The sequence below is a fragment of the Trachurus trachurus genome, assembly GCF_905171665.1.
Source record: "Trachurus trachurus genome assembly, chromosome: 22".
NCBI lineage: Eukaryota > Metazoa > Chordata > Actinopteri > Carangiformes > Carangidae > Trachurus > Trachurus trachurus.
In genome coordinates this window covers 28,434,976-28,461,501 of record NC_139907.1, presented here as the reverse complement: position 1 = coordinate 28,461,501, position 26,526 = coordinate 28,434,976, and the positions used below count along the sequence as shown (strand labels likewise).

The 26,526-nt window shown below is 42.2% G+C and overlaps 1 protein-coding gene across 3 annotated transcripts in view; it reads left to right on the top strand.

Annotated features, from left to right (window-relative positions):
* The window catches only part of daam2 (dishevelled associated activator of morphogenesis 2), a 123,746-nt gene that overhangs the window by 86,253 nt on the left and 10,967 nt on the right, over positions 1-26,526 (top strand). For 2 of the 3 annotated variants that reach the window (XM_083998673.1, XM_083998672.1), the window contains exons 6-23: positions 642-975; positions 2,439-2,549; positions 3,699-3,802; positions 4,352-4,418; positions 4,564-4,681; positions 6,157-6,295; positions 9,988-10,046; positions 10,514-10,698; positions 10,813-11,112; positions 12,557-12,664; positions 14,177-14,206; positions 16,526-16,632; positions 18,496-18,580; positions 18,857-18,963; positions 19,660-19,748; positions 23,331-23,499; positions 24,883-24,990; positions 25,156-25,216. In XM_083998673.1, the coding sequence (XP_083854799.1) occupies positions 642-975; positions 2,439-2,549; positions 3,699-3,802; positions 4,352-4,418; positions 4,564-4,681; positions 6,157-6,295; positions 9,988-10,046; positions 10,514-10,698; positions 10,813-11,112; positions 12,557-12,664; positions 14,177-14,206; positions 16,526-16,632; positions 18,496-18,580; positions 18,857-18,963; positions 19,660-19,748; positions 23,331-23,499; positions 24,883-24,990; positions 25,156-25,216 (2,281 nt within the window). The remainder of the gene's footprint in view (positions 1-641; positions 976-2,438; positions 2,550-3,698; positions 3,803-4,351; positions 4,419-4,563; positions 4,682-6,156; positions 6,296-9,987; positions 10,047-10,513; positions 10,699-10,812; positions 11,113-12,556; positions 12,665-14,176; positions 14,207-16,525; positions 16,633-18,495; positions 18,581-18,856; positions 18,964-19,659; positions 19,749-23,330; positions 23,500-24,882; positions 24,991-25,155; positions 25,217-26,526) is intronic. The other variant, XM_083998674.1, reaches the window with a different exon arrangement.

Sequence of the window (26,526 nt, the reverse complement as noted above, 5' to 3'; positions counted from 1 at the left end):
TTAGCCATGAGATTTAATTGTGATTCCATGGATCTAATAGGAAGGAGACTCATTCTTCATTTGTCCTGTCGTTTTTGTCGGTTTATGGGCAAATACCTGCAAAACTAATGACACCCCCATCAGCACCAGTTGTACATTGTGTTTTATGCTGATAAGAAGTCATAAGAACTGACTTGATGGAAAAAAAGAAAAAAGAAGTAAAGACCAAATGTCCAAGCTGCACAACTATGACTTACTTCAGCAATGTTTAGCTTTTAAATTATTCTTCAACTTCTTCACTTAACCTCTTATAATAATAATAACATTTTTATTTGAGTAGGGACAGTGCATATTAATGAACATTAGTATAGTTAAAAATAACTACTGCTGTAAATATGCCGGATTATAGCCAGGCGGCTAATTTGCATCCGTCGTCCCTAATAAATAAATAAATAAAATACAACAGTACACCACAAAGAATAAAAACAATACAATAAATACAATACATGTGGCGAAACAAACAATACACTAAACAACCAAGAAAGACAAGACAATAAATAAAATATTGGACACGGTACTTGGACAGGACAAGACAATAGTATACAGGACATAGCAATAATACAACAGCACAAGGACTTACTGTTCCTCTCCGCCTCCACCAGGTTTGTCACGCGCTTCATCGAGCTGGACGGCCTCACCTGCCTCCTCAACTTCCTGCGCAGCATGGACTACGAGACGTCCGAGAGCCGCGTCCACACCTCGGTCATCGGCTGCATCAAGGCCCTGATGAACAACTCGCAGGGCCGCGCCCACGTGCTGGCCCACCCGCAGAGCATCAACACCATCTCGCAGAGCCTGCGGACGGAGAACATCAAGACCAAAGTGGCGGTGCTGGAGATCCTCGGGGCCGTGTGTCTGGTGCCGGACGGACACAAGAAAGTGCTGCAGGCCATGGCGCACTACCAGAAATACGCTGCTGAGAGGACTCGCTTCCAGGTCACACAGCTTTATCAGTACAGTTTGTTTGTTTCTTAGTAACGTTAAGGGAGACAATTCCCATCCTGCTCATCCTCCTCTCAGACGCAAACAATCAACATACAATCTCAGGCAACCGAGCAGACAACATACTCAACACTGAACACGTTTCCACAACAACTTTTTACACTACAGACATCACTTTTTTAATGGACCACACATACATATTTAAATTTCTGTGTAGCCTATATAATATATTTTGGCAGTGTTATCTGAGTTTTATTCTTTAATGTTATTTATCTATGTTATTTATTGATGTTTTCTTTATCTCATTTGCCTGGTTTATTCTTTTAATAATTCTTTTAAAACTTTTGGTAACACTTTACTTGAATAGGTATTCCTAAGATTGACATAAAACGGTCATAACCATGACATAACAGCTGTCATAAACATCAATTAATACTTATGACAGCTGTCGTTAAGTGTCATCCGGTAAGTTATGTCACTTTTAATGCAAAGTTGACATTATTTGAGATGTTTTTGTTCTGACAACTTGACATAAAGACAATTTAAACTGTCATAGCAGACCTAATTGCCAAACTTTAAAAATGATGTCAAGTTCTCATAACAAGGACATCTCAAACAATGTCAACTTTGCATTAAAAGTGACATAACTTACCGAATGACACTTAACGACAGCTGTCATAAGTATTCATTGATGTTTATGACAGCTGTTATATCATGGTTATGACAGTTTCATGTCAATCTTATGAATACCTATTCAAGTCAAGTGTTACCAAACTTTTTGATTATTTTTAACTTTAAGTCTGACTCCTCTGGGACTCTGCACAAAAAATCCTATTGTACTCAATGGCGAAATAAGCTTCTTGAATCTTGATTTAGACAAATATATACTCTAGGTCAGACGAGACAGAGGGAACAGGGTCTAAATATTTCTGAATAAAACTGTACATCAGTACAAACCTAAGTCAAACATATCTAAAATACTCAGGGAGTCTTTGCTGGAGACGCGGGGCAGACGGGAACTATGAGGAAGGGGAGACAAAATATTTCAGGGAGATGCTTGAATAAATCAGACTGTGGTCATTTTGATGAGTTGGAGACTCGTGCTGTTGGGCCTGAGACTCTCGGTCTCGGGTTAAGTCAACACATGGGCCGCATTAAAGTCAGGTGAGGACACTGAAAGTTATTGAGGTCAGGGAATGTGTGATGCTTTAGTGACTTGCAGGACTGAGTCAACAAGCCGTGCCACCGGAGCAGAGTGATTCAGAACCTATGAGGTCTTTTAATGTTGGTTTGAGTCATGATGAAGCTGCTGAGGTATGTCGGGGGTCGCTGTGAGGAGTGAGGTTCTCTTCAGTGTTGTGTTACAGCCGCTCAGTCCTTTGATCAGTCATCGGTGACACGATGTCTCTGTGACAGACACGGCCACTAACTCTCCTCCTGTGTCCTGTGTCTGGTAGACGCTGCTGAATGAGCTGGACAAGAGTACGGGCCGCTACAGAGACGAGGTCAGCCTGAAGACGGCCATCATGTCCTTCATCAACGCCGTGCTGAACGCTGGAGCCGGAGAGGTCTGCATCCACACACACACACACACACAAGTTTAAAGAACTGCACTGCAAAAACTCAAAATCTTACCAAGACTATTTGTCTTATTTCTAGTCAAAATGTCATTTCTAGTCAAAACAAATCTCATTCTACTTAAAATAAGACTCATCACATTAAAAAGCAGCTTGTTTTTAGACACTTTTTACTTCTTTCAAGCAGATTTTCACTTGAAATAAGTAGAAAAATCTGATAGTGGAGCAAGTTTTTCTTCCTTATTACAAGCACAAAAAACCTGCTTTCACTGGCAGATTTTTCTACTTATTTCAAGTGAAAATGATCTAAAAACAAGTTAATTTTTAGGTGATGAGTCTTACTTTAAGTGGAAAGAGATTAGTTTTGACTAGAAATGAGACATTTTGACAAGAAATAAGACAAATATTCTTGGAAAGATTTTGAGTTTTTGCAGTGTAAAGACTTTCTACACACGTGTTGTTGTCCGCTGTTAGTTAACATTTTGGGAAATATGTGCTTGTTCCTTGTAAAGAGTTAGAGATGAGAGTCTTGGAAACATTGACAAACATCTGTCCAGATGTTATGAAATGCAAATAGCAGCAACTGTAACACTGATTTTCTTAACTTCTCATCTGTTTCCCTACTGTTGCTGTTGCATCATATTTACCATAGCAGAATGACAGTGATGTTGTACATCCCAAAATGGCAAACCATGTCTTAAAGCAGAAATAAGCGATCCAGTTGTTTTGGCTAACTTCCTGTCAGCCGATGGAGTTAGCAGTCCCCGCCCTCGTCCCTACGTCACCACATTCACGCGCATCCCTTGGCTGCACACACAGAGAGGACCGCCCCTTTATGCTGTTCTCTCTCCTCATTGGATAAAGGTTGTAGGATACAAGGAAAGTTTTCTCCTCGGCTTACAGCAGAGCAGAGTGACTGACAGACCCGTGTTTCAGACCAAACACTAGAAGTGATTGCTGTCGGAAGATAGAACTATTTAAGACTTATATTAACACAAACATTCTGCTTACTTCTGCTTTAATATGTCAAGATTAAAGGGTCAGATGACCTTTCCTTTTTACAGTGCTTTGTGAGTGCTGAAGACCAGTGGATACATCACCTTTATCACATAATCTCATTGTTACCTCTTGTGTTTCCAGGACAACCTGGAGTTTCGCCTCCACCTAAGGTACGAGTTCCTGATGTTGGGCATCCAGCCGGTCATCGACAAGCTCCGAGAACATGAAAACGCCACTCTGGACAGGTGAGAGGGAGACCTAGTCATACATTAACTCTGTGTTGCAGACCAGGAGAAAACTTCTCCCTTAGTGTTTGTGGTTGTACAGACCACACTGCTTTATGTATAATAACTATTAACCACATGATTTCCTAATATCTCTTGTTCTTTAAGAATAAACATGTATATTAGTTGTTTTGCATAAGGTCATTCACAGATAAAGACATGTTAAGTGTCATGTGCTTCTAAACTAAACTAATGCTTGAGAGGTGGCGTTAGATCACACAGTTTTAAACCCTCAGTGACCCTCAGCCATCCAAACAGAGTTAATGGAGATTTGGGTGGTTCTCTTTAACTTCATTGGATTAAAGCATGTTTCATATTCTGCACCTCTTCAGACTGCAGACAGAAGCAATGCAATGTGTCATCAGTTCAAAGTGTTTACGGGCTGAGGTTTCTTGAGATGTTGATGGGGCTTTGGGCGTGTTGGACTCCACACACAACATTAGGGGTTTTATGAAATCATAGTGAATTTGTATAATTTAAGGCTATCTCTCCTTATTTCTGTCTCTCCAGGCATTTGGACTTCTTTGAGATGGTGCGGAATGAGGATGACTCGGAGCTGGCCAAGAGATTTGATATAGTGAGTAATCTGCTAATGTGTTCCGACAACATTCTATTTAGTTGTCAGCTTGTGATGTCAAACGCTGCACTATTTTTTTCCTGCGTGGCTCAAAGTCAAACACATCCACTCATCGGTGACTGTGTTTTTTTTCCCCCCTCGACAGTCCCACATAGATACAAAGAGCGCCGGTGCCATGTTTGAGCTGGTCAAGAAGAAGCTGAGCCACACAGATGCCTACCCCCACCTCCTGTCCATCCTCCAACACTCCCTGCAGATGCCCTGTGAGTAGCCGCCTGCAGGTTTATCATCCGAGTCCAACTTTTAACCTTTGTCTTGTGTCAGCTTTCTGCTACCATCTCTTATGTTAGGGTCGGTTTTGACCTGTGTCTTAAATCAGCTGTAAAACACACTAAAACCATTTTTTTTAAATCCAATTTGTTTCTCATCTCTTGGTTACATGGTTAGGCTCCTTATCCATTAAATGTTGGGTTTAATATTTTTTGGTGTGGGCCCCTGGGCCTTGTTTGTCAGTATACCCCTTGACTTCCTCTTGTCAGCTTTCTGCTACCATCTCTTGTGTTAGGGTCGGTTTTGACTTGAGTCTTAAATCAGCTGTAAAACACACTAAAACAATTCATCCCATTTGTTTCTCATCTCTTGGTTACGTTGTTAGGCTTCCTTATCCATGAAAATGTTTGTGTTGCACTTATGATTTCAGTTTAACTCATTATTGTTCTTATCGTTATAAGTTGGTTGAAACCGACCCTGACAACACAAATGTCATCACTTTAACCAGATTTTTTTTTTTAGTTTTATTTTGTTTAAAGGAATAGTTCACCAAAAAATGAAATTCAGTCATTAGTGACTCACCCTCATGCTGATGAATACGGTCGTTTTTTTTACTGTAATCCTCAAAGCGCATCTGGAGACCCGGGAGGCCGGTTCATAGTCCAACCAAAACTTTATATGAGATTACTTACTTACTTACTTTACTTTATTTGTTTATTTAGTCGGGACAGTGCATATTAATGGACAGTGAGTGCAAGAGTACCCACTGTAAAAACACCGGATTCAGCACTGGTGCTAAATTACATCTGTAGTCCCCAAAACAAAATGAATAGGGCCTGACACAAAAACGTCCATAAAACTACACAAAAACCATTTAATATTCCTCCACACTGCTCGTCCACTGCAATCCAAGTGTCCTGAAGAGACAGTCCTGTATTGCGTTCACACACGTGAATGCGAGAGCGCGCACCAGGCAAATTCAATCCAGGACTGTTTAGGCTGTAAAAATGTCCTAAATGACATAGTTTCCAGTAAACTCTGGACTATAACCCTTCAGGACACTTGGATTGCAGTGGACGAGCAGTGTGGAGGAATATTACAAGGTTCTTGTGTAGTTTTATGGACGTTTTAGTGTCGGCCTCTATTAATCTCATATAAAGTTTTTGTTGGACTATGAACCGGCCTCCTGGGTCTCCAGATGCACTTTGAGGAATAAAAAACTACTCCGGAGTATACATCAGCATGAGGGTGAGTCAATGATGACTGAATTTCATTTTTTGGTGAACTATTCCTTTAAATATAGGTTCCTGACAAAGTCAAAAAGCCTTGATGCAAAAACTAATGTGTATGTGGTACTTTTATGCATTAAAAACCTAAAAACAGGTCAGTGGTGACTCTAACACAAGAGGAAGGTTAAATAGTGTTATTTGCATTTCCTTACTATTACCAGCTTCCATCTGTCATCCAGATAAGCGTGGCGGTGGCAGCCTGCAGCACTGGCAGCTCTTAGACAGGATCCTCCAGCAGATAGTCCTCCAGGACGACAAGGGAGAGGACCCGGACCTCGCCCCTCTGGACAACTTCAACGTTAAGAACATCATTCGCATGTAAGTGGGACTTTATTTATAATGTCTAACCAAAGCACTCACTGTGGAGGAGTCATGCAGTTCACTTCCTCCTCTGATGCATTTACATGAATATATAAGGACTGATGATTTATCTGAGGCATTCTCACATGGTTCTCGATACTGTAAGAGGAGATTCTGGCCAAACATTATACTGTAATTCCAATGCTCTCTCCGTGCCTTTCTAAAAGCTTCCCCTTATCCTCTGAAGCTGTAAACACGCTCCAGTTTCTGGAAAAATCTTGTGGTTAATGTGTCCAATCAGCATCACCTCTAATTCACAACCTCTAATTCACTTCAAAGAGGCTGGAAGGCAAAGAGGCAGTGGAATATCATGAGTTATGCATCAGAGCTTTGGCGAAGGAAACAGTTTACAGTCATCATGTGTAATAAGACTTTTAACACTCTCGGCCTGTCTAGTGTTCAAGTCAAGCTTATTGTGCCAGAGAATGGGGAGTGGAGAATGTGGCTGCACGGGAAAGGTTAGGTGAAAGTGAAGGTGGCAGCATGGGGCCGCGGGGCAGAGTCCGAGGAAGCCGCGCTCCCGGCGAGAATTGGCATGAAAGCGGAAGCTGGAGATCAAAAGGAAATCGCTCTAATCGCATTAAAGCAGGAAAGGCCAGCCAAGTCAGCCATGTTTAGGTGCAGTGAAGCTTCACTTGGCTTCACGGCAGAGACAACGGGGAGAAGAAGTAATCACTTCCAAAAGGAAAACCGAGCGTTATGATACAGACATAGGTGTTTTGGATGCAGGGCTGTTGTATAGGGGAGAAAGGTGATGATAATTCTAGGGGCCCAGCGCCCAGTGGGGCCCATAAAAAGTAGTCTAATCTTTGTATGACTGATTTATTCTGCATAAGACCCTGACTAATATTCATAGTAATGCTGCATTAGCATCAAAACAAAGTAGGCTAAATAAAAAATGATAATATATAGTCTAAGAAAAAAAAGTGGAAAAGTCAGGGGGTAGGGGCCCACTTTAGTATTCTTTCAGGGGCCCCAGAATTCCTAGCAACGGCCCTGTTTGGATGTGTCATCATATACATGCGCTCAGAGAGATGGATGGATGGATGGATGGATGGATGGATGGATGGATGGATGGATGGATGGATGGATGGATGGATGGATGGATGGATAGATAGATGGATAGATAGATAGATAGATAGATAGATAGATAGATAGATAGATAGATAGATAGATAGATAGATAGATAGATAGATAGATAGATAGATAGATAGATAAATAGATAGATGACAACACTTTTTTTTTGATAGATAGAAACAGAGAGAATCGTTTACAAATGATCGCTGACATTTGCTGGATCCTGTGGTCTGGGTCTCGCTGAAATTTGAAACTAATCTGGACTTGTGTTGAGAAGCCAAAGACAGAGTGGAGGTAGTGTTGAAATGGAGCATTGAAGGCCTGGTCTGTACAGTACATGTGGTGTGTTTCTCTTTTCTGACGTGCTGTCATTCCTCTCTCCCTCTCTCCATCTTTCTCTTTCCCGCTCTCCTCGGTTTTGTTATTTCTGAACCACGTTTCAGATCGCTGATGAATGTGTTTAGTCTCCGCAGTGAAAGCGGCGTAAAGTATGTTGCGTGGTAAAAAACCTTGGCACCGGCCAAGCTCCCACTTTGTTCGACTAATTCGGCCGCCATTGTTTGTGCAATCAGCACACTTGAGGGTAATTCTTTCCAGTAGTGTACGGAGAGAGAACGCGGACACTTGGACGTCCATTACTTGTCTGCTGCAGATTCATCACCGCGGTCAAACCCCTATGGCTGACTTTAGACCGCTGCCAAAGAATTGTTGTGTTTCCATAAACCCTCATAGAGTAAATGACTCCTGGAAGGAAAGATCTCCACACAGTCCTGGCTGAGCGCCGGAGCCGCTGACAGTTAACGGACTCGTGCCGTGCCGCCTCGGATTGGGAGTGGGGGGAGCGGCGGGTTAAAACAACTGTTAAAACAACCAGGAGACAAAGCCATTCATCATCTGCGGTCACCATGACGACGGCTCTGACTAATCACACGTATACTTGACCCAAAATTAACACTCTTCAACAAATCATATTTTTCCACAGCTACGTTAAAAGCGTTTAATCTGACCAGTCAACAATACGGACGTGGTGTGTTTTTTGTTTGAATGAGTTGGATCAGTGCTTAGTTGGGCTCTAATTAAAACTCTACTGACTTTGTAATCAAGTTCAGACAGTCCTGTTCACTAACACAAACACTTAGAAACCCAAATCTGATTAATGACCAATTTGCTTTTCAATGGCCTTGTGGATTTCCTTGTGTGAATTGATTGCAAGCATTAAAGTGTGAATCACCACCGCAGTGAAGTTACTTTATCCTCATTGGCAGCCTGGACCTCAGCTCGATTCCTTCTCAGTAGTTCATTCACTCATTCTCCTGTTTTACTGCTTGTTTATGGTCTGTGCTTAGTGACACTGAATCATGTCTGTTCTCTCAACTCTAGCTGTGGCTACCACCGCTGCTCCAGGTTTCACTTTCCACTCTTTATCCATCTCAAAAGATTCTGTTCAATCATCTTTTCATCCACTTTTTCATTCAGTTTTTACACAAACTTTCTGATTCTGTCATTATCAAAAACACTAATTTTTCACTACTGAATTTGTTTTTGTTTTTTGGGATCAGTGTAACCCTGTTTAACCCCAAGCATTCTGCAGAACTAAGAGCTAGGGTCCATAACTGAGAATATCAGCTATGCAGGATTTATTTTTCTTTAAAGGGATAGTTCACCCCAAATTGAAAAAACTCATTATCTACTCACCCTCATGTGGACTAAGGGCTGGGAGAAGTTTCAGAGTCCTCCGTGGCTTCTCTGAGTTACAGGGGGTCTCGGCATAGCAGTGCATGTCAATATAACGGTTGCAAATGGATACCAACTGTCTTCGTAACAAAAAGACACACCAAAAAACATCCAAATACCTCCATGCTGCTCGTATGTAATGTCCGTCTTGTATTGAAGCCCCGAAATGCGAAATTGTCCCCGAAAAAAAATAAATAAGTCTATATTTCAAGCTTGTTTGTAGCGGAAGCTTCTCTAAGCTCCTCTTCCTGGTTCGTTCAAATTTGACAAACCGGGAAGAGGAGCTTCGAGAAGCTTCCGCTACAAAACAAGCAAATTTTCGGGACAATTTCACATTTCAGGGCTTCAATACAAGACGGACATTACATACGAGCAGCATGGAGGTATTTGGATGTTTTTTGGTGTGTCTTTTCGTTACGAAGACAGTTGGTATCCATTTGCAACCGTTATATGGACATGCACTGCTACGCCGAGACCCCCTGTAACTCAGAGAAGCCACGGAGGACTCTGAAACTTCTCCCAGCCCTTAGTCGACATGAGGGTGAGTAGATAATGAGTGAAATTTCAATTTTGGGTGAACTATCCCTTTAATACTAATCATTATACAGCTTAAAAGAGCAATCTGCATCAACCCAGTCAATGCTGGAAGTGAATCGGACTTACAAAAAGAAAGTTGAAAATTAGCATCAATGGATTACTGGAACCAATTAAACCTCAAAGTGTGGAGGTGTGACTTGGTTGGATTGCAGTTGGCTCCTATGCGCAAACATTTTTGTGCTGAGCGAAGTGTATCTGTCTGTTGTTGTGTCATTTCTTAGTATTGTGTCCCTCCTTCACAGGCTGGTCAATGAGAATGAGGTGAAGCAGTGGAGAGACCAGGCGGAGAAGTTCAGGAAAGGTAACACCAAAAAATATGTTATTTAGTTTCCTTTTTTTTGTTTTTTGTGTGCCGTGCATTAAAGGAATAGTTCAACATTTTGGCAAATTGGCCCATTGCCCTAATCCCTATAGTCATAGCTGTAGGTTCGTTACCTTTATTTGTCGGTGTAAGCTATTTTTAGAACCACAGAGCCGAGCTACTATTTCAAGAGTTTGATGAGGGAAACCAAGAAATCCCATTAGCCTCCGTAGCTTGGTTCGGGGGTTCTGAAAATAGCTTGCACCGACAATTACAATAAAGGTAACAATAGGGATTATGGCAGTGAGCCAGTTTGCCAAAATGTTGAACTATCCCTTTAAGTTTTCGAAAAGAAAAAAACTGCAGTAAAAAAGAAAGAAAGAAAGGAAACACCTGTTCATCTCTTATTCAGAACAGACAATGTGTGAATCTGCATCCATCCAAACACATTCCTGTTTCTTTCTCAGATCATGTAGAGCTGATGGCGAAACTAGAGAGGAAGGAGCGGGAGTGTGACACCAAGACCTCGGAGAAGGACGAGATGATGAAGACCTTGAACAAGATGAAGGACAAGCTCCAGCGTGAGGGTGTGGAGCTGCGCTCAGCCAGGGAGCAGGTCCTGGACCTGTCGTCACGCATCAATGACTTCTCTGTGAGCGCCGTGCTTCTATCTGCTCTCTAACCATAAACACTTGGTGATAAACTGTTATGTAATAATAACATGTATAATAACTGATGTCTGTATCATCTGTTTCCCCTCTGACAGGGCGGCACCGTGTCGTTCCCCCCTCCTCCACCCCCTGGCGCCCCCTTGGCTCCGCCTCCGCCTCCTGTGATTGGCGGCTTCCCTCCGCCTCCTCCTCCGTTACCTTTCAGCTGCCCGCCTCCCCCGCCACCCCCTCCCCCACCCGGCGGCCCGCCTCCTCCGCCCGGAGCCCCGCCTCTCTTTGGAGTCCCGCCCCCTCCTATGCCCTTGTCCTTCAACTCAGCCGGCACCATGCGCTCCAAGTCCATCCCTCAGCCTTCTCACCCCCTGAAGTCCTTCAACTGGTCTAAACTAGGAGAGGTGAGACAACATCAGGGAACATCTGTATTGCTAAACTGTTTTGGTGTTTTGTAACTTCGCCAAACCATAAGATAATTCTGTTCTATTTATCATTCATTAAAGCTTGGGTAGGCAGGATTTGTTTTAAAAACAAAATATTAAAGGGACAACGAAGAGTGTGTATTTGGTTATAAAAGGGATAGTAGCATTTTTTTTAAAGTGGGGTTGTATGATCTACAAATAGCCCCTAAGTACTTTAATTGCAGTAAGACTCTCTGCACTCCTCCTGTTAGCAACGCCAGCCCATAGCCCTGCCCAGAGATTTACAACATACAGTGTTGTGAACAGACCCAAAGAAACGGCCTATTTTCGCGGCCTAAAAGACTGCAATTAAAGTACTTAGGGGCTATTTGTAGATCATACAACCCCACTTTTAAAAAATGCTACTATCCCTTTAATGTGGATGAATCTACGTTACCCACACTTGTTAATGGGTCCATTTTCTATAAATATATTGTTTTGTCTTCATCGTTATTTTGTTACTGTATTATTATTATTTAGTGGTCAACTTGCCCAGCATTTCCTACTTTCGGTTTTGCGGACGCTGCCCGGCGGGTCATGGTAATAACACCGCCGGATCGCCGTTTATGGTCGGAACTACGACCAAATGTTTTCCTTTCGTCCGTTTTGCGCCGGTCCAAGAATTTCACCGTGCTCGTGGAAATGTAGTGTGAAAACACTTCACTTTCCAAAACTCCTCGTTGTCCCTTTAACTTCTTTAAAGAAAATAGTTTTTTTCCATTCAACTATCAGTAAGTAAAGGTCTGTGTGTTTGGAGCGATCACAGTGTTTCTCTATGTCTCTGTTGGCAGCAGCCTGAAAAGCTACAGCTCCCAGTATCTTTGAACAATCAAATCTATTCTATTGGTTGAAGGGCCGGCCTTACTTTGTCTTAACAAATCGGGAGAACAGAGTAGGGCCAGCCCTTCAACCAATCACGAACCCCTAGACCAGAATAGATTTGATTGGTCAAAGATACCGGGAGCTGTAGAACACATCCTGCCTACCCCAGCTTTAACCTAAAGTTTCCATATTGTAGAAAGTGACACTTCTCCGGCTCACCGCCTCTCCTCTTATTGGATATCCAGTATTCTTATTTTCCCAGAGTTCAAGAGTGAAGCCTGAGATAGAAAATGAGAAATTAAATTGAGATTGGTTTTGGCTCATAAAACAGCAAGCATATCTACTTATGGGTCAACACTTAAAATAAATCACAACAAAAGTGGAATATAATGTTTCATTTTTAAAAAAAATGTTTTTTTAAATTTTATATCAGAGCTTCAGGGCCCTACAGATAAGCCTGGTTCTTCTGCAGTGTATAGGTCTAATGTTCTTTCAGCTGATATAATTGCAAAATAAATTGAAAACATATGTTCATCCTTCCTGTTCCTTTGCCCTTTTTCAGAATGTGATCAATGGCACCATCTGGAATGACATTGACGACCTGAGAGCTTTCAAGATCCTTGACCTCAAGGACATAGAGAAGATGTTCTCAGCCTATCAGAGACAGCAGGTTTGCATTTGTTTGCGAATTCTGGAATATAGTTTTATGACTTGAGGATCAGTGTGTGTGTATGTTTCATGCCTGTTGTTTGAATAACTGAGTTGAGTAAGAGCTGTATATCAAGTTTGATGTTTGCCTCAATGTTTTTATTGTAGTGTGCGTGAAGAAGTGAGAGTGTGTGTGATGGGCTGAGGGTGGGATGTTGTAAGAGGACTCTGGAGACGGCTCAGGGTCCGGCTCCAGGCTATCATGAGCAGCTGTTGACTGCACAGCGGCTTACTGTAGCGATGCCACAGAGCTCCAGCTTTGCCCTTGTATCTGCAGAGCGTTTCTGTGAGAACTGGTGAACCGACCGGGTCTTCATGGGCTCATGAATCAGTGCCACACAGAGGAAACAGTCAACACCACTGAAGTCACGAGTAGAGATCATACAGGAAACCTTTTTTTTTTTTTTTTTTTTTCCTGAAGCCAGTGCGCTAAAATAAAGAGGCAATTCACTAAGTCATGTTAAACCATGAAACTCATAGGATAATTGCAGAGTGCAGGTAATTGAGGCAACACCGTAGAGCAATTTCTTATTTCTGTACTACAGACTAATTACATACCACTTGTCATATGATAATATAAGGGAACTATTGCATAAAGTGATCTATATTTAACCACCTCTAATGGATTTTAAGTGGAATGTTAATGCACTCTAATTAGTTTGTAATAATCACAGTTTAAAGCAGGCTCAGTGGAAGAGCAATACATAATCTGTGTAAAGGCATTATACGTGTTGAATTCTTGTGTAATGCACTTTACAGCCATGCTTAAAAGCCCCCTGACATCAAAAAGCACAACTATTCTCTGCAGGCTTTTATTAAAGAGTAATGGGTCATTTGAGGCTGTTGCTGACAGTGATTTACTGTGGGTATTTATTTATACAGAGCAGATTTTCATTGGCACAGGCCAGTGGTTAAATGCAGATCTGTATGGATAAAGCCACATAAAAAGCAAATCAGTTCCATTTGGCAGGAGCGGGATTCAATTTGACTGGACAATACTGTAAAGTTTATACATGGCACAATTACTCTTAAAAAAAAAAAAAAAAGCTTTTCATTGGTCTTTCTTTCAAAATGGGCTTTTTGTTTACATTTGCCCTCTGCAGGATTAGTTACCACACTCATTTTTCATGTTCTTGTTTTTGCATGTCAAGACAAATGTAGATGCAATCAAATGAATGCATTGCAACAACCGTGGCCTGTTCAAAACAGAAGCCACAGTCAAGCAGAGTTTCTAAACCTCTCCTCTGCAACACAGAGATGGCACAGATTTTCTAAACTTCATGAGCTCCTGATGACTTGGACGGTTGGGTGATTATTGTGTTTCTCACAGAGGCTTTCCCAGCTGCAGCTTGTAGTGTGCGTAGTTGTAGTTCTTTGCTCTATAGCCACCACTTTTTCTGCTTGAAGTGCTAATCTTTGCATGTTGTTTTCAATTTTTTTTGTGTCTCTCTGCACTCTCCGACTGCCTGGGCAGGAGCTGCTCACTAACCAATCCTTCAAACAGGTGAGTTCACGGTCTTCCAGCATTTGTTTTTTTTCTCCTCATGGTTATGAACCTTCATTGCTCTGTCACCTTCTCCTCCTGCAACGCAGCAGCCAGCCAATGGTCAGCAGTCATGTTGCATCACTCTGCTCAGCTCTAGAACTTTTTTTTTTAGCATCTCTCAGCTCAGTGTTGTGGTTTTCCCGGCTTACACTGTTACTGTTATAGTCTCATCAGTGGAGCTATTATCTTCAGAGAGCTGAAAGGTTTACATTTATCAGGCACCTTGAAACATAACTCCAAACCATGTGTTATGTCGGCTTTATGTGTAAATAAGCAACTGCTGTACTCTACCATCTGAGAAATTATAATTTTTAGATGTAAAGGTCTGATTTTCTCTCTACTATACAACAGTGTAGAGTTTACAGTATAACTAATGACAGATAGTGTGTAGCTGCTTGGCTGTAGACTTGGACAGTTTCCTTTTGGTGGAGATTCAGAAACCTCAGACATAAATGGAGCATTAATCTTCATCATCATTCCCATATTGTTCATTATCATATCCATTTTCATCCTGGTTGTTGTATTCATTCCCATCATTACCATCATCATCTTTCATTGCCTTAAAGGGATAGTTCACCCAAAATTCAAATTTCACTCATTATCTACTCACCCTCATGTCGACTAAGAGCTGTGTGAATTTTCAGAGTCCTCCGTTCCTTCTCTGAGTTACGGGGGGGTCCGCGCAGCAGTATTTGTCCATATAATGGTTGTCAATGGATACCAACTTTCTTCGTCCAAAAAGACACACCAAAAAACATCCAAATACCTCCATACTGCTCGTCTGTAATGTCCCTCTGGTATTGAAGCCCCGACATGATATAAGTCATAAGTCTATATTTTAAGCTTGTTTGTAGCGGAAGCTCCCAGTGTCTCAGTTCACTGACCGGTGGAACAATTTATCATGTCAGGGCTTCAATACAAGAGGGACATTACAGACGAGCAGTATGGAGGTATTTGGATGTTTTTTGGTGTGTCTTTTTGGACGAAGTAAGTTGGTCTCCATTGACAACCATTATATGGACAAATACTGCTGCGCGGACCCCCCGTAACTCAGAGAAGGAACGGAGGACTCTGAAAATTCTCACAGCTCTTAGTCAACATGAGAGTGAGTAGATAATGAGTGAAATTTGAATTTTGGGTGAACTATCCCTTTAATTGTGATAATTGTTTGTCGTGAACTAAGTTGGACTAATCCACATGTTAAAAAAGCCGGCGCACTCTTGCTGCCCTGCAGAAGAGTGAAAAAAACCAAAAAACCCTCAGCCTCATTTCGATCATCCCGGTTAATAACGGCTATAAAAGATGAAGCAGCTTGTCTCCTGTTACATTAGCCGGAGCGTCCGTGCTGTACACAGACTGGCAGAGCTGCCTGTAGCGCGCGGGCACCGAGGGCTTTGGCAGAGCCGGTGAATGGGAGTTGTCCTCTGAACCCGGTGCCAACCTCAGTCAGCTGCTAGGCAACGTGGGTCAACACGGGCATGGAAAAATGACACTTTCTTTACAAGCCGCATCTGTTTTACATACGTCATACCCAGGAACCTCAAAATGGACATTTTCTGGCAGGCAGGAAACCAGCTCGGACCGTAAATAGAATATGTTTAACATGCAACCCCTGACCACTTTTCTCAGACATGTACTCTTTTCCCCTTGTGGATTTTTAATTTACTACATTTGTGTGAAGCTTACAAAAATATCTGACTGGCCTGAGCCCAGGTTTGAACAGTGTTTCCTGTTCCTCCGAGAGGTTTATGGGTCTGCCTGCATTGTGTTTGCCGGGGTGACTCACCCAGAAAAAAAAATCTCCCACTCCCTAAGACCTGCTTTAGATTTTCGGCTCACATCGCCATAAATTCAAGACTTTTTTTTTTTTTTTCAATTTCCACGGCATTTTTAAATGTGCTTTCATATAGACTCAGTCCAGGGTGTATAATTTTTAATGAGGCATGCATTATGGCTTCTGAGAATTGATGCATAGACAGATGCAGTCGGTGCGAAAGCAGGTCAGGGAACTTGACCTGAGGCCAACTAAAGTATTTGGCTGATGCAGCCTTTTTGTCTGTGCTTTATAGTGACAGTGATCAAACTGTGACGACTGGCCCTGACTCTGGATGCTTTATCTGCTCCAAATTAGCACATTGTCTGATACATAGACGGGGTCATGTTGTCTCTCAAAGAGAAATGTCAAACAGATGCAACCAGACGAGTTCTCTCTGATATCACCACATCAATGAAACTTTGTTGCAAAGTTAACACTTTTCTGTTTTGATGTTTCCGCAGAAAGAAACGGGCTCTATGGATGACATATACGTCAGCACGAAGAAGGTCAAAGAGCTGTCGGTCATCGACGGCAGACGTGCACAGAACTGCATCATCTTGCTTTCAAAGTAAGAGTCCCTGCCCGAATGATGAAGTTTGGTAGACTTGTACTTGTTGCTCTCTGTTCAGTAGATTATGATTCTGAAGAGATGCCCCGTGCACAGGCTGATGTGGAGTAAGTGGTGCTGCAGCGCTGGGGTCAGGAGGTTGAGTTGTAACTCATGTGTGGAGCAGCTTGAGGCAGGTGCTCCTCATGGCTGGTGGAGGAAATGTGGTTTTAATATACACACACGGACATCTGTCAGGGGAATAGAAGGAGGGTTTTTTCTCCCTTAAAGGAAGTGACTGCCATGATAGATAAGATAGATAATTTCCTTTATTGTCAGTTGGACTGAAATTGTTTTTGCATCCCTGGGTTTCTCATTTAAAGCAGAAGTAAGCGATCCGGTGGTTTTGGCTAACTTCCTGTCAGCAGATGGAGTTATCAGTCCCCGCCCTCGTCCCTACGTCACCACATTCACGCACATCCCTTGGCTGCACACACAGAGAGGACCGCCCCTTTATGCCGTTCTCTCTCCTCATTGGATAAAGGTTGTAGGACACAAGGAAAGTTTTCTCCTCGGCTTACAGCAGAGCAGAGTGACTGACAGACCCGTGTTTCAGACCAAACACTCTATATAAGTGATCGCTGTCGGAAGATAGAACTATTTAAGACTTATATTAACACAAACATTCCACTTACTTCTGCTTTAACAACAAAATAATGAACAAAACACATAGGGCATGTAATCCAAAATAATTCACAAGGACAAATACAACATTTAACAAATACCACCTCCTACTGACACACCACATTGTATGTAACAGATAAAAACAAACTATCAAGAGAACATGCATCATGGGAGTTGTGTTCAGATTTCAATAAGGCCATTGTCACATTAAGCCGTATAAAAAAAACAATTACGACACATAAAGTTGACCCCCTTCCCAAAGTCCCACTACATCTGGACGGGAATCAATTGTTACCATTTAAGACCCCCCCAACAACGGATCATTTGTATGTCTCCTAACAGCAATGATCCAAAGCTCTGCAGAGGATTTGAACCCCCCCCCCCCCCCACAGATCAATAAACAGGCGTTGTGAGGCCTCTCTGTGTCTGACAGAGCTGAGCATGGTCACTGAACTCACTTTCGTGTCAATAGCAAATGACCCGAGGGTCCGAACTAGACCCAAATGGGGTCAGCAGTTGGTCGATACTGCTTTGGTGCACAGACTAACAATGGTGTTATTGATCACATCCCAGCACACTTAACTCTGATCAGATGCTTTGAAAACTGCTGGCGGTGCTCATGGGGACGACACCGGATCAGACCAGTCTTCAGAGTAGAAGCATCTGTCAACAAACTGTTTTTTCTCTTGTCATATGGTAATTAATTATATTTAAGGGTCCCATGTTGTATAAAGGCAGGGTTCTCTGTTTTTTTTGTTTTATTATAAAGCAGCTCTAGGTTCTGTATTTATACTGTGAAAGTATCAAAGCCTCAGTCACACACACACAGCCTGTATTCAGACACTAAGCCTTAAAAGCAGCCGGCAGACCGTCTGTAACTGTGTGATGTCATAAAAAGCAATCACTGCTCTCAGCCTCATCCCAAGCCCCGCCCACCTGGACCCACCATCTAATCTTACAGGATTTGATTTTACCTGATTTCTGCTACGTTTTCATTCAAAATAGGTCAGCCAATCAGGGAAGAGCCTCCTCTCTTCTCCACTAGAGCTCCATATGGACATGTAAAACTTCACTGAGACGGTTTTTGGTTCTTAAAAGCATAAACTAATCTTCTTATAGGTCAACACTTCAAATACAGTGTATTGAAGTGTATTCATGAATATGGGACCTTTTGATAAATGATTTTTTTCCCCTCTGCAGGTTAAAAATGAGCAACGAGGAGATCAAGAGGGCGATCCTGGAGATGGATGAGAGAGAGGAGCTCGCCAAAGATATGCTGGAGCAGGTAAGATCCAGTTTTTGATTTATCAGCATTTATGAGCATCATCAGCTCTACTAAGACTGGTTGGGTAGTGAGTATGGATTTGATTGATGGAGAAAACAAAAGTTTTTATTTTTATGTTGTTAAAAAAAATGGCCTCATTATGACTTGATTAAATCAAATTGTCAAGGGCAAAAAACGTCAATAAACTGAACTGTTTCCATGTGTAGTGTCAGAGTTTTAGAGACACTGGCACATGTATCAACATCTGGATTAATGCTGTCCTTGGGTCTTTTGCAGCTGCTGAAGTTCGTCCCAGAGAAAAGTGACATTGACCTGTTGGAGGAGCACAAACACGAGTTGGAGCGCATGGCCCGGGCCGATCGCTTCCTCTTTGAAATGAGCAGGTAACACACACGACTGCGTCCAAACAGATGTAACAAGTCTGCACTGTGTGTAGTGTCTGGCAGAATGTGCAGAGACATGGACCGGTCAAGCACATGTAGATCCTAAAACACTGTGTCTGCTCAACAAGACCGAGGCAGCCAGGTGAGGCTGGAACCAAGAGAAGGCATCAAAGCTGAGGCTGATTCATGGTTCAGCTGAGTGAAGGAGTCATGGCTATGGCTGTCCTTTGAGGACTCCAGTCACATTAGAGTGGAGACGTTTTAAATCAGAGCTTTTGTTCTGTTTGTACAAGATAATCAAAGCTTTTTATTTCCTCTCGAGTGAAATATTACCCATGTCCACTTTCTTTTACTGTGTCCACATCTCCTTTTATCTGAAGAATACATCTGGGATTAAGTTATTTCCTTTTTTTTTTTTTTGCTATTTAATATCCCCAGTCCCTCTATTGAAATTCCTACTCCCTCCTTTGGTAAACCTTTGGGCTGGTCTAACAAACCCATTTGTCAAGCTTGCAGCTTGATGGGAGCAGAGTAGATGATAAAAGGCCTGTGAAAACTGAGAGAGGGAGTTTTCTACAATTGGGTGACTTGTAGCTTTGAACTTGACACTCCCCTAGAGACAAATGTAACTCACCTCCCTTTATGTTTTTTTCCCCTTCTTCTCTCCTCCTCTTACCTCTTTCTTCTCTTTGCCAGAATTGACCACTACCAGCAGAGACTGCAGGCTCTGTTCTTCAAGAAGAAGTTTGCAGAGCGTCTGGGTGAAACCAAACCGAAAGTTGAAGGTTAGCACCAACTCCTTGGATGCCACTAAACACAGAAGAAGCAGATGTAAACTGTGTGTCATCTCTTGTTTAAACCTGCAGTGCAGAACGTTTGTCTCCCCCCTCTGGCATTGAGAATAATTACACAAACACTCTCCAAAGAGGAAAACCCATCCATTTGTCCTTGCCAGTGAGCCTTTCTGTTTTTATCCTGCAATCATTTTGGCAGATATTGTCATGGCGATGACTCACAGTTGCAGTTTGAACATGCATGTTTGGATTTTCGTTGAAAAAAAAGGATGATCTGCCTTTTGTTGGGTCTTGTACCAAACACAATTTTCCTTAAAATCTGAAGAACTGTATTTGTAGTCTAGGACATCTCTGTAGCACCATAATGATTTATGTATTTATTTATTCATTTTTTATTGTTTATTTGCTGAGGACAATGCACATTAATGAACAATTAGTGATGTGCACATCACGTCATGTAAATGTACCAGATTTAGCTAGGAGCTAATTTCCATTTGTAGTCCTCACATTTAAAAACGGACAGACATACCGTACAAAGAGATAACAATAGGAAGCTACCTGCATAAGTGCAAGAGAAAACATAGTAATAGCAGCAGTTACAACAATGAAAAAACAGGTAGCAACCTGCATAAATATAAAGGAGGAGTAGCAGCAGTACTAGCAGCATTTGCATCAATACAAAAATAGGAAATGAGAAAACAGGTAACAATGCCATGCAGCGCTGCATGGCATTGTTACCTGCATAAATGTAAGACAAAAGTAAAACAAATTATTAGCAGCGGTTTCACAGTAAAATTACATACAAAATGATACAGTATGACACAGTTTACCTTTGTTAAAAACTTTGCAGCCCCTGTGATTTGGGTCATGCACACAGCCGTATATTATATTGATAAATCCTGCAGCTCTTGTTTGCTGTGCAGCACAGGGAAGTGAATCTTCTCCCAGGCTTGATTATCACTGAGACATTCATTATATGTAAATGTGTTATCGACAAATCAAATCAAAGGCCAAGACCAATAATTAATTGATTAAGATGACATATGTGCCAAAGCTTTGTATGACTTCTCTAGTCTGTGCCATGTTGTCCAAGAGCTTGTGCATCCATCAGTGAGACACAGTGTTGATACTTCATTACCATGTAGTTTATTTTGACTGTGCATACAGTCGACTGCTGCTGTAAATAGAAATCACTGTCCAATGTGTTTTTAATTAGCCACATCAAACACACAACTTTCTCCTGTTCGTACGGTGTTTAGCCTAAAAACTGCAGAACCCAGCTGAGCCTTTCATAAAAAGAAATGATGTGTTTTAGTGGCTTTTTAAGGATGAAGTTGAAGAGGCGCTGCTGGGCTACTGGTTCATTCATGGATGGAAACACTGTAGAGCAGCCATTTCTTCTTTGAAATGTTGACATCAGTTCAGGTCCTCTGATCGTACAGTACCTGTCATTAAAGGGATAGTTTGCCCAAAATTCAAATTTCAAAATTCAAAGAGTCCTCCGTCCCTTCTCTGAGACATTACAGACGAGCAGTATGGAGGTATTTGGATGTTTTTTGGTGTGTCTTTTTGGACGAAGAAAGTTGGTATCCATTCACAACCATTATATGGACAAATACTGCTGCACGGACCCCCCCGTAACTCAGAGAAGGAACGGAGGACTGTAGGTGAGTAGATAATGAGTGAAATTTGAATTTTGGGTGAACTATCCCTTTAACAGTATGCTTTTATTATGGTTTTAGAAAAAAAAAAAAACATCACACAAATCAAAAAAAGTTTCAAACATTCAAAGTGTCATCAGCTTTGACCAATGCTTTTCCCACCGCTGTGTGAAATCCCTTCTGTGTGTTAAGCATACACCTGTGTGTGTGTGTGTGTGTGTTTGTGTGTGTGTGTGCACGGTGGGAGCGGGTGGCCGGCTATATATTTTCAGTTTTTTTTTTCCCTGAGCGTCGGCTCCCAGGTTACCAGGCAATGCTGTTTTGGAAAGCTGGCCCACGTTGAGAGGGGAGAGCCTCTCTCGTAAACACTGCAGCTCATTTCAAAGGCTGGGGAAATGCCTTCCAGTGAGACGTGTGTGTGTGTATGTGTGTGTGTGTGTGTGTGTGTACACTGGTGTGTCACGACTGAGCCGTCTCTGTGCTTGTTTGAGCCGCAGCTCCTTGGAAGACGCTGCTCTGGTGGCCCTGTTGTGCTGTGCTGTGATGAGGGCTTTGACTATGTTTGTGCCAGCAGTGTTTTCTTTGACTGCTGACTAACATGTTTTTTGTCAGTCTATGCATTGTCCCTTTTTTTTTTTTAACCTTTATTTAACCAGGCAGAATCAATTAAGAACAAGTTCTTATTTACAATGATGGCCTGACAAGAGGCATAAGCTTCTTGAGGGGAGGGGGGAGGGGGGCTGTGAAGGAGAAAAGATCGGTTAAAAGACAATAGCAAATATGCACAACTATACAAACATTCAGCAAAAACAAGACATAAAAGTTAATAACAAGGATTTTTCAAGCATAAAAAGAATTAATAGACAAGATTTTTACAAGCATAAAAGAGTTAATAGCCAAGGTTTTTACAGACATTACAGGATTCTTTAGAGAGCCTAAAAGTTGAGAGAGGGTAAGGAACAAGGTTATCAGTAGGATTATTTACAAACGCAGAAACACCAAAAGACAGAGTTAGTTTCAGTATTAGTACAGTACCAACAGTGTGTCACAAACTCTCTCAGACAAGTCACATGCACTGTACGAGCTGCCAGGGATGGGAGGAACTTACCAGCAGCAGAGTAATACAGAGGATCTGAGTATTGATTCAAGCCTCCAGAATATTAAACGTTGAGTCCAAAATGTTCCCAGACCACACTGTTCATCGATGCCCATAATAGAGTTCTCATCTCCTTTTATTATTCATGCTACTTTGTCATATACTCTGAATGAGGGCATGTTTCCCTGGACCACCCGGCATGTTCAAAAGAAGCGTTTTGAGAAGACAGTGCAGTGTGCAGCCAAGCCTTCCTGCAGTCCAACAGAACACTGTCGGCACAGCCAGAGGAACGGTTCCCATGCTGCATCACAGCACAGAGAACTGTAACAATAACAATATGGACTTTGTTAATGATTTTCACATTCGCACTGAGGTTTTTCTTCAGCGGAGAGAGGGGGAACCACCTGCGCCTTGCCAGACGAGTCTGTTCTCAGGGGGGGAACAGAGGTGGACAGCACGGGGTTGTGTTTGGAATATTCCCCTCCCCCCCTGCTGTTTTATGGATGGATGGAAGAGTTTGATGGGTTTCCCCACTGAGCTGCCCAGTTGTTGTGGGGGAATATTGATCAATCATCGTGAAGGATGTTAAAAACTGAGGGACGGGATGAGAACCTTTGGTCCACGGCACAGCTGAGGCTTTAGTTTTGCGTGTGTGTCCATGGGGGGATGGAAGGGAAAGGAAAAAAGGCCAGTTTATTATGTAAGGTGGAAGTTTAAGCGATGCACTAAGCAAAGTGCATACACATGTGTCACCAACTATATGAACTTTCCAGCTGCTGCTTCACTCGCTCTCTCTCTCTCTCTGTTCTCCTCCAGCCATCCTGAATGCGTCCAAGGAGGTGGTCCGGAGCAAGAGGCTGACTCAGATGCTGGAGGTGGTGCTGGCCTTCGGCAACTTCATGAACAAAGGCCAGAGAGGCAATGCTTACGGCTTCAAGGTCTCCAGCCTCAACAAGATCGCCGACACCAAGTCCAGCATAGACAGGTGAGTCAGCTTCAAATGAACCCTCAGATCATCACTGGTAATTCATATGAAACATCAGACCTCTGTCATTACTCAGTCAAATGTCAAATCAGTTACTCTGTCTAGTTTTTACAGTCTGTCCATTTATTTGAATTCATTATAGAGCCAAAAGTGAGATTCCTAAGTATATTCAATATTAAAGATCCCATATTATACTCTTTTTACTCAATTTCACTCAGCTGTTAGACGTCCAACTAAACTGTATTCGAAATGTATTGCCCCAAACTGATCCGTGGTCCTGAATGTCGGCTGTCTAAAAGTCGCTCAAATGAGCTCTACTGAGAACAGGCTGTTTCTGTGCCTGCACCTTTAAGTAACATGGTTACTGTACACGGCAAAGATTATTATCACTTTATGACTTAAAATTGGTCGGTATTTCATCAATTTAGCTCAGGAGTTTCTTGCTGTGCACTGCAGCCATAGAAACAGACGTGGTAGGCGTTTTATCGCGCTGAGGGGCCGGCCTCACTCCCGTTGTGACATCACCACAGGAGCTGAGTCTGAACAGCCTGTTTTAGCACCGTTTTACCAGTGGGTTGGCTGCAGAGTCGATGCAGGACCTGTTTGCTTTCCTCATTCTATAGGGGGTTGATAGACTCAGGGAGGACCAGTTTATGTATGTAGAGACCAGAAAAAAACAGTTTTTCATAATATGGGACCTTTAATACTGTTAGAGCCTCTGTCCACAGATAAATACACACAGTCTGTATTCAGAAACCAATCTGAAAACCAAAAATATACCTTCTTATTTAATCAGCACTTCAAATTAAAGACTGGAAAAGTCTTAAAGATTTCCTTAGACCTTCACATCTCAGGACTCATGGCCGTCTCTCAGTATAAAGATAACCCAGTTAACTGCAGCTTGTATATTGAATGTTGCAGCATGATTTCCAATGGCTCAAAATGTGAACAATAAAATGAGCTTAGACACAGAACACTTCATCTATCATTATGCCCAAAGTCTGTAGTATACTCTTCTTGTGGTTTCATTTAACAACCAATGTTACACATCTATTGTATATTTAAAGTGTGTTGAAAGTCTTGTGTGTTAAGTGTTTAAACAGTTATTCACTATGATAGTATTTGTAGAAAGTAGCACTAAGTGTTATAGTATATACTGTACTAGTACTTGTTAATACTGTGTATGAGTTAAATCTGGAGTCCATTCATGAATGAAAATGAGAACCAGAGCATGACAAATCCAGGCCCACATTCTGCACACAGCTTTTTCTAAATCATCATTCAGCACCGTCCAGTTTGGCACAACTTAAAGAGCAGCTAGTAGATGACTTAGAAGAGAGTTGTCTTTGCCTGTGTTCACATGTTTTACCTGTGGTGTTACAGGAACATCACCATGTTGCACTACCTGATCATGATCTTTGAGAAGCACTACCCCGACACGCTGTACGTCCAGGGAGACCTCAGCAGCGTTCCGGAGGCTGCCAAAGTCAAGTGAGTGCACAACATCTCACAGTTCACTGACTCTCTAAGGGAGAAGAAACACAATCTGTGTGTGTTTATTGCAGCAGAGGGGATCACACTAAGTCTCTGTTGAAAAAAAAAGGATTCTCAAGATTAGCAGGCGATTTATATATGTTTTCTTTTTCTCTCCCACAGTTTGGCTGAGTTGGAAAAGGAGGTGCACAATATCAAAAGTGGACTGAAGGCTCTGGAGGCGGTGAGTTGTTGTGTGCTTGTTGTTCATGTTCCCTCCCACTGGTTCTTCTCTGGTCTGTAATTATGTTTTGGAGCAGGGCAGAGCCGGAGCGGAGGGTGAGGTGTTTAAATGCTGGTAACGCTCCATGCACTGTAACACGGAACACCAAGTGTCACATCGGATGCCACACACAGAAACAACGGCTTAGAAATAAGAAATAGTTCTAAACACAGGAACCAAGTGGATGCTGTTCACACAAAATACTCATATTGGGTCCTGCAATATCATTTCCAGTAATAGCACATGTATAGAGAGAGTACCCCACTACAAATCCCTTGGCATCTGCATGGATGGTTGTCTTCATTTTAAAGGGATAGTTCACCCAAAATTCAAATTTCACTCATTATCTACTCACCCTCATGTCGACTAATTTTCAGAGTCCTCCGTCCCTTCTCTGAGTTACGGGGGGGTCCGCGCAGCAGTATTTGTCCATATAATGGTTGTCAATGGATACCAACTTTCTTCGCCAAAAAGACACACCAAAAAACATCCAAATACCTCCATGCTGCTCGTCTGTAATGTCCCTCTTGTATTGAAGCCCCGACATGAGAAATTGTTCCGCCGGTCAGTGTAAATCAGGCGAGATTTGCACTGACACAGGAAGAGCAGTGAACTGAGACACTGGGAGCTTCCGCTACAAACAAGCTTAAAATATAGACTTATTTAATTTTTTCGGAACAATTTCTCATGTTGGGGCTTCAATACAAGAGGGACATTACAGACGAGCTGTGTGGAGGTATTTGGATGTTTTTTGGTGTGTCTGTTGGGACGAAGAAAGTTGGTATCCATTGACAACCATTATATGGACAAATACTGCTGCGCGGACCCCCCCGTAACTCAGAGAAGGAACGGAGGACTCTGAAAATTCTCACAGCTCTTAGTCGACATGAGGGTGAGTAGATAATGAGTGAAATTTGAATTTTGGGTGAACTATCCCTTTAAGTTCCATATCACCACTCTCATTACTAAACTTACTTGGCTTTCTGTACAGAAATAAGCACTGTTTCCCTACTCACCACAGGAAAAGAATTGTGGAGGCACTATTTTATCTGTTTTAGACTATGAAGGTGTCATCTATGGAAGAGCTGCTAGTTCCACTTTGATTCAGCCGGATGCTGTTTACCACTCTGCCTTACGATTCCTAACCAATCATTCATATAATACCCATCACTGCACTCTTTATCAAAATGTCAGCTGGCCATCTCTGACAGTAAGGAGACAACAGCATTGTTTTTATTCATAGTCAAAGCCCTGTCACAGTTATTGCCTCC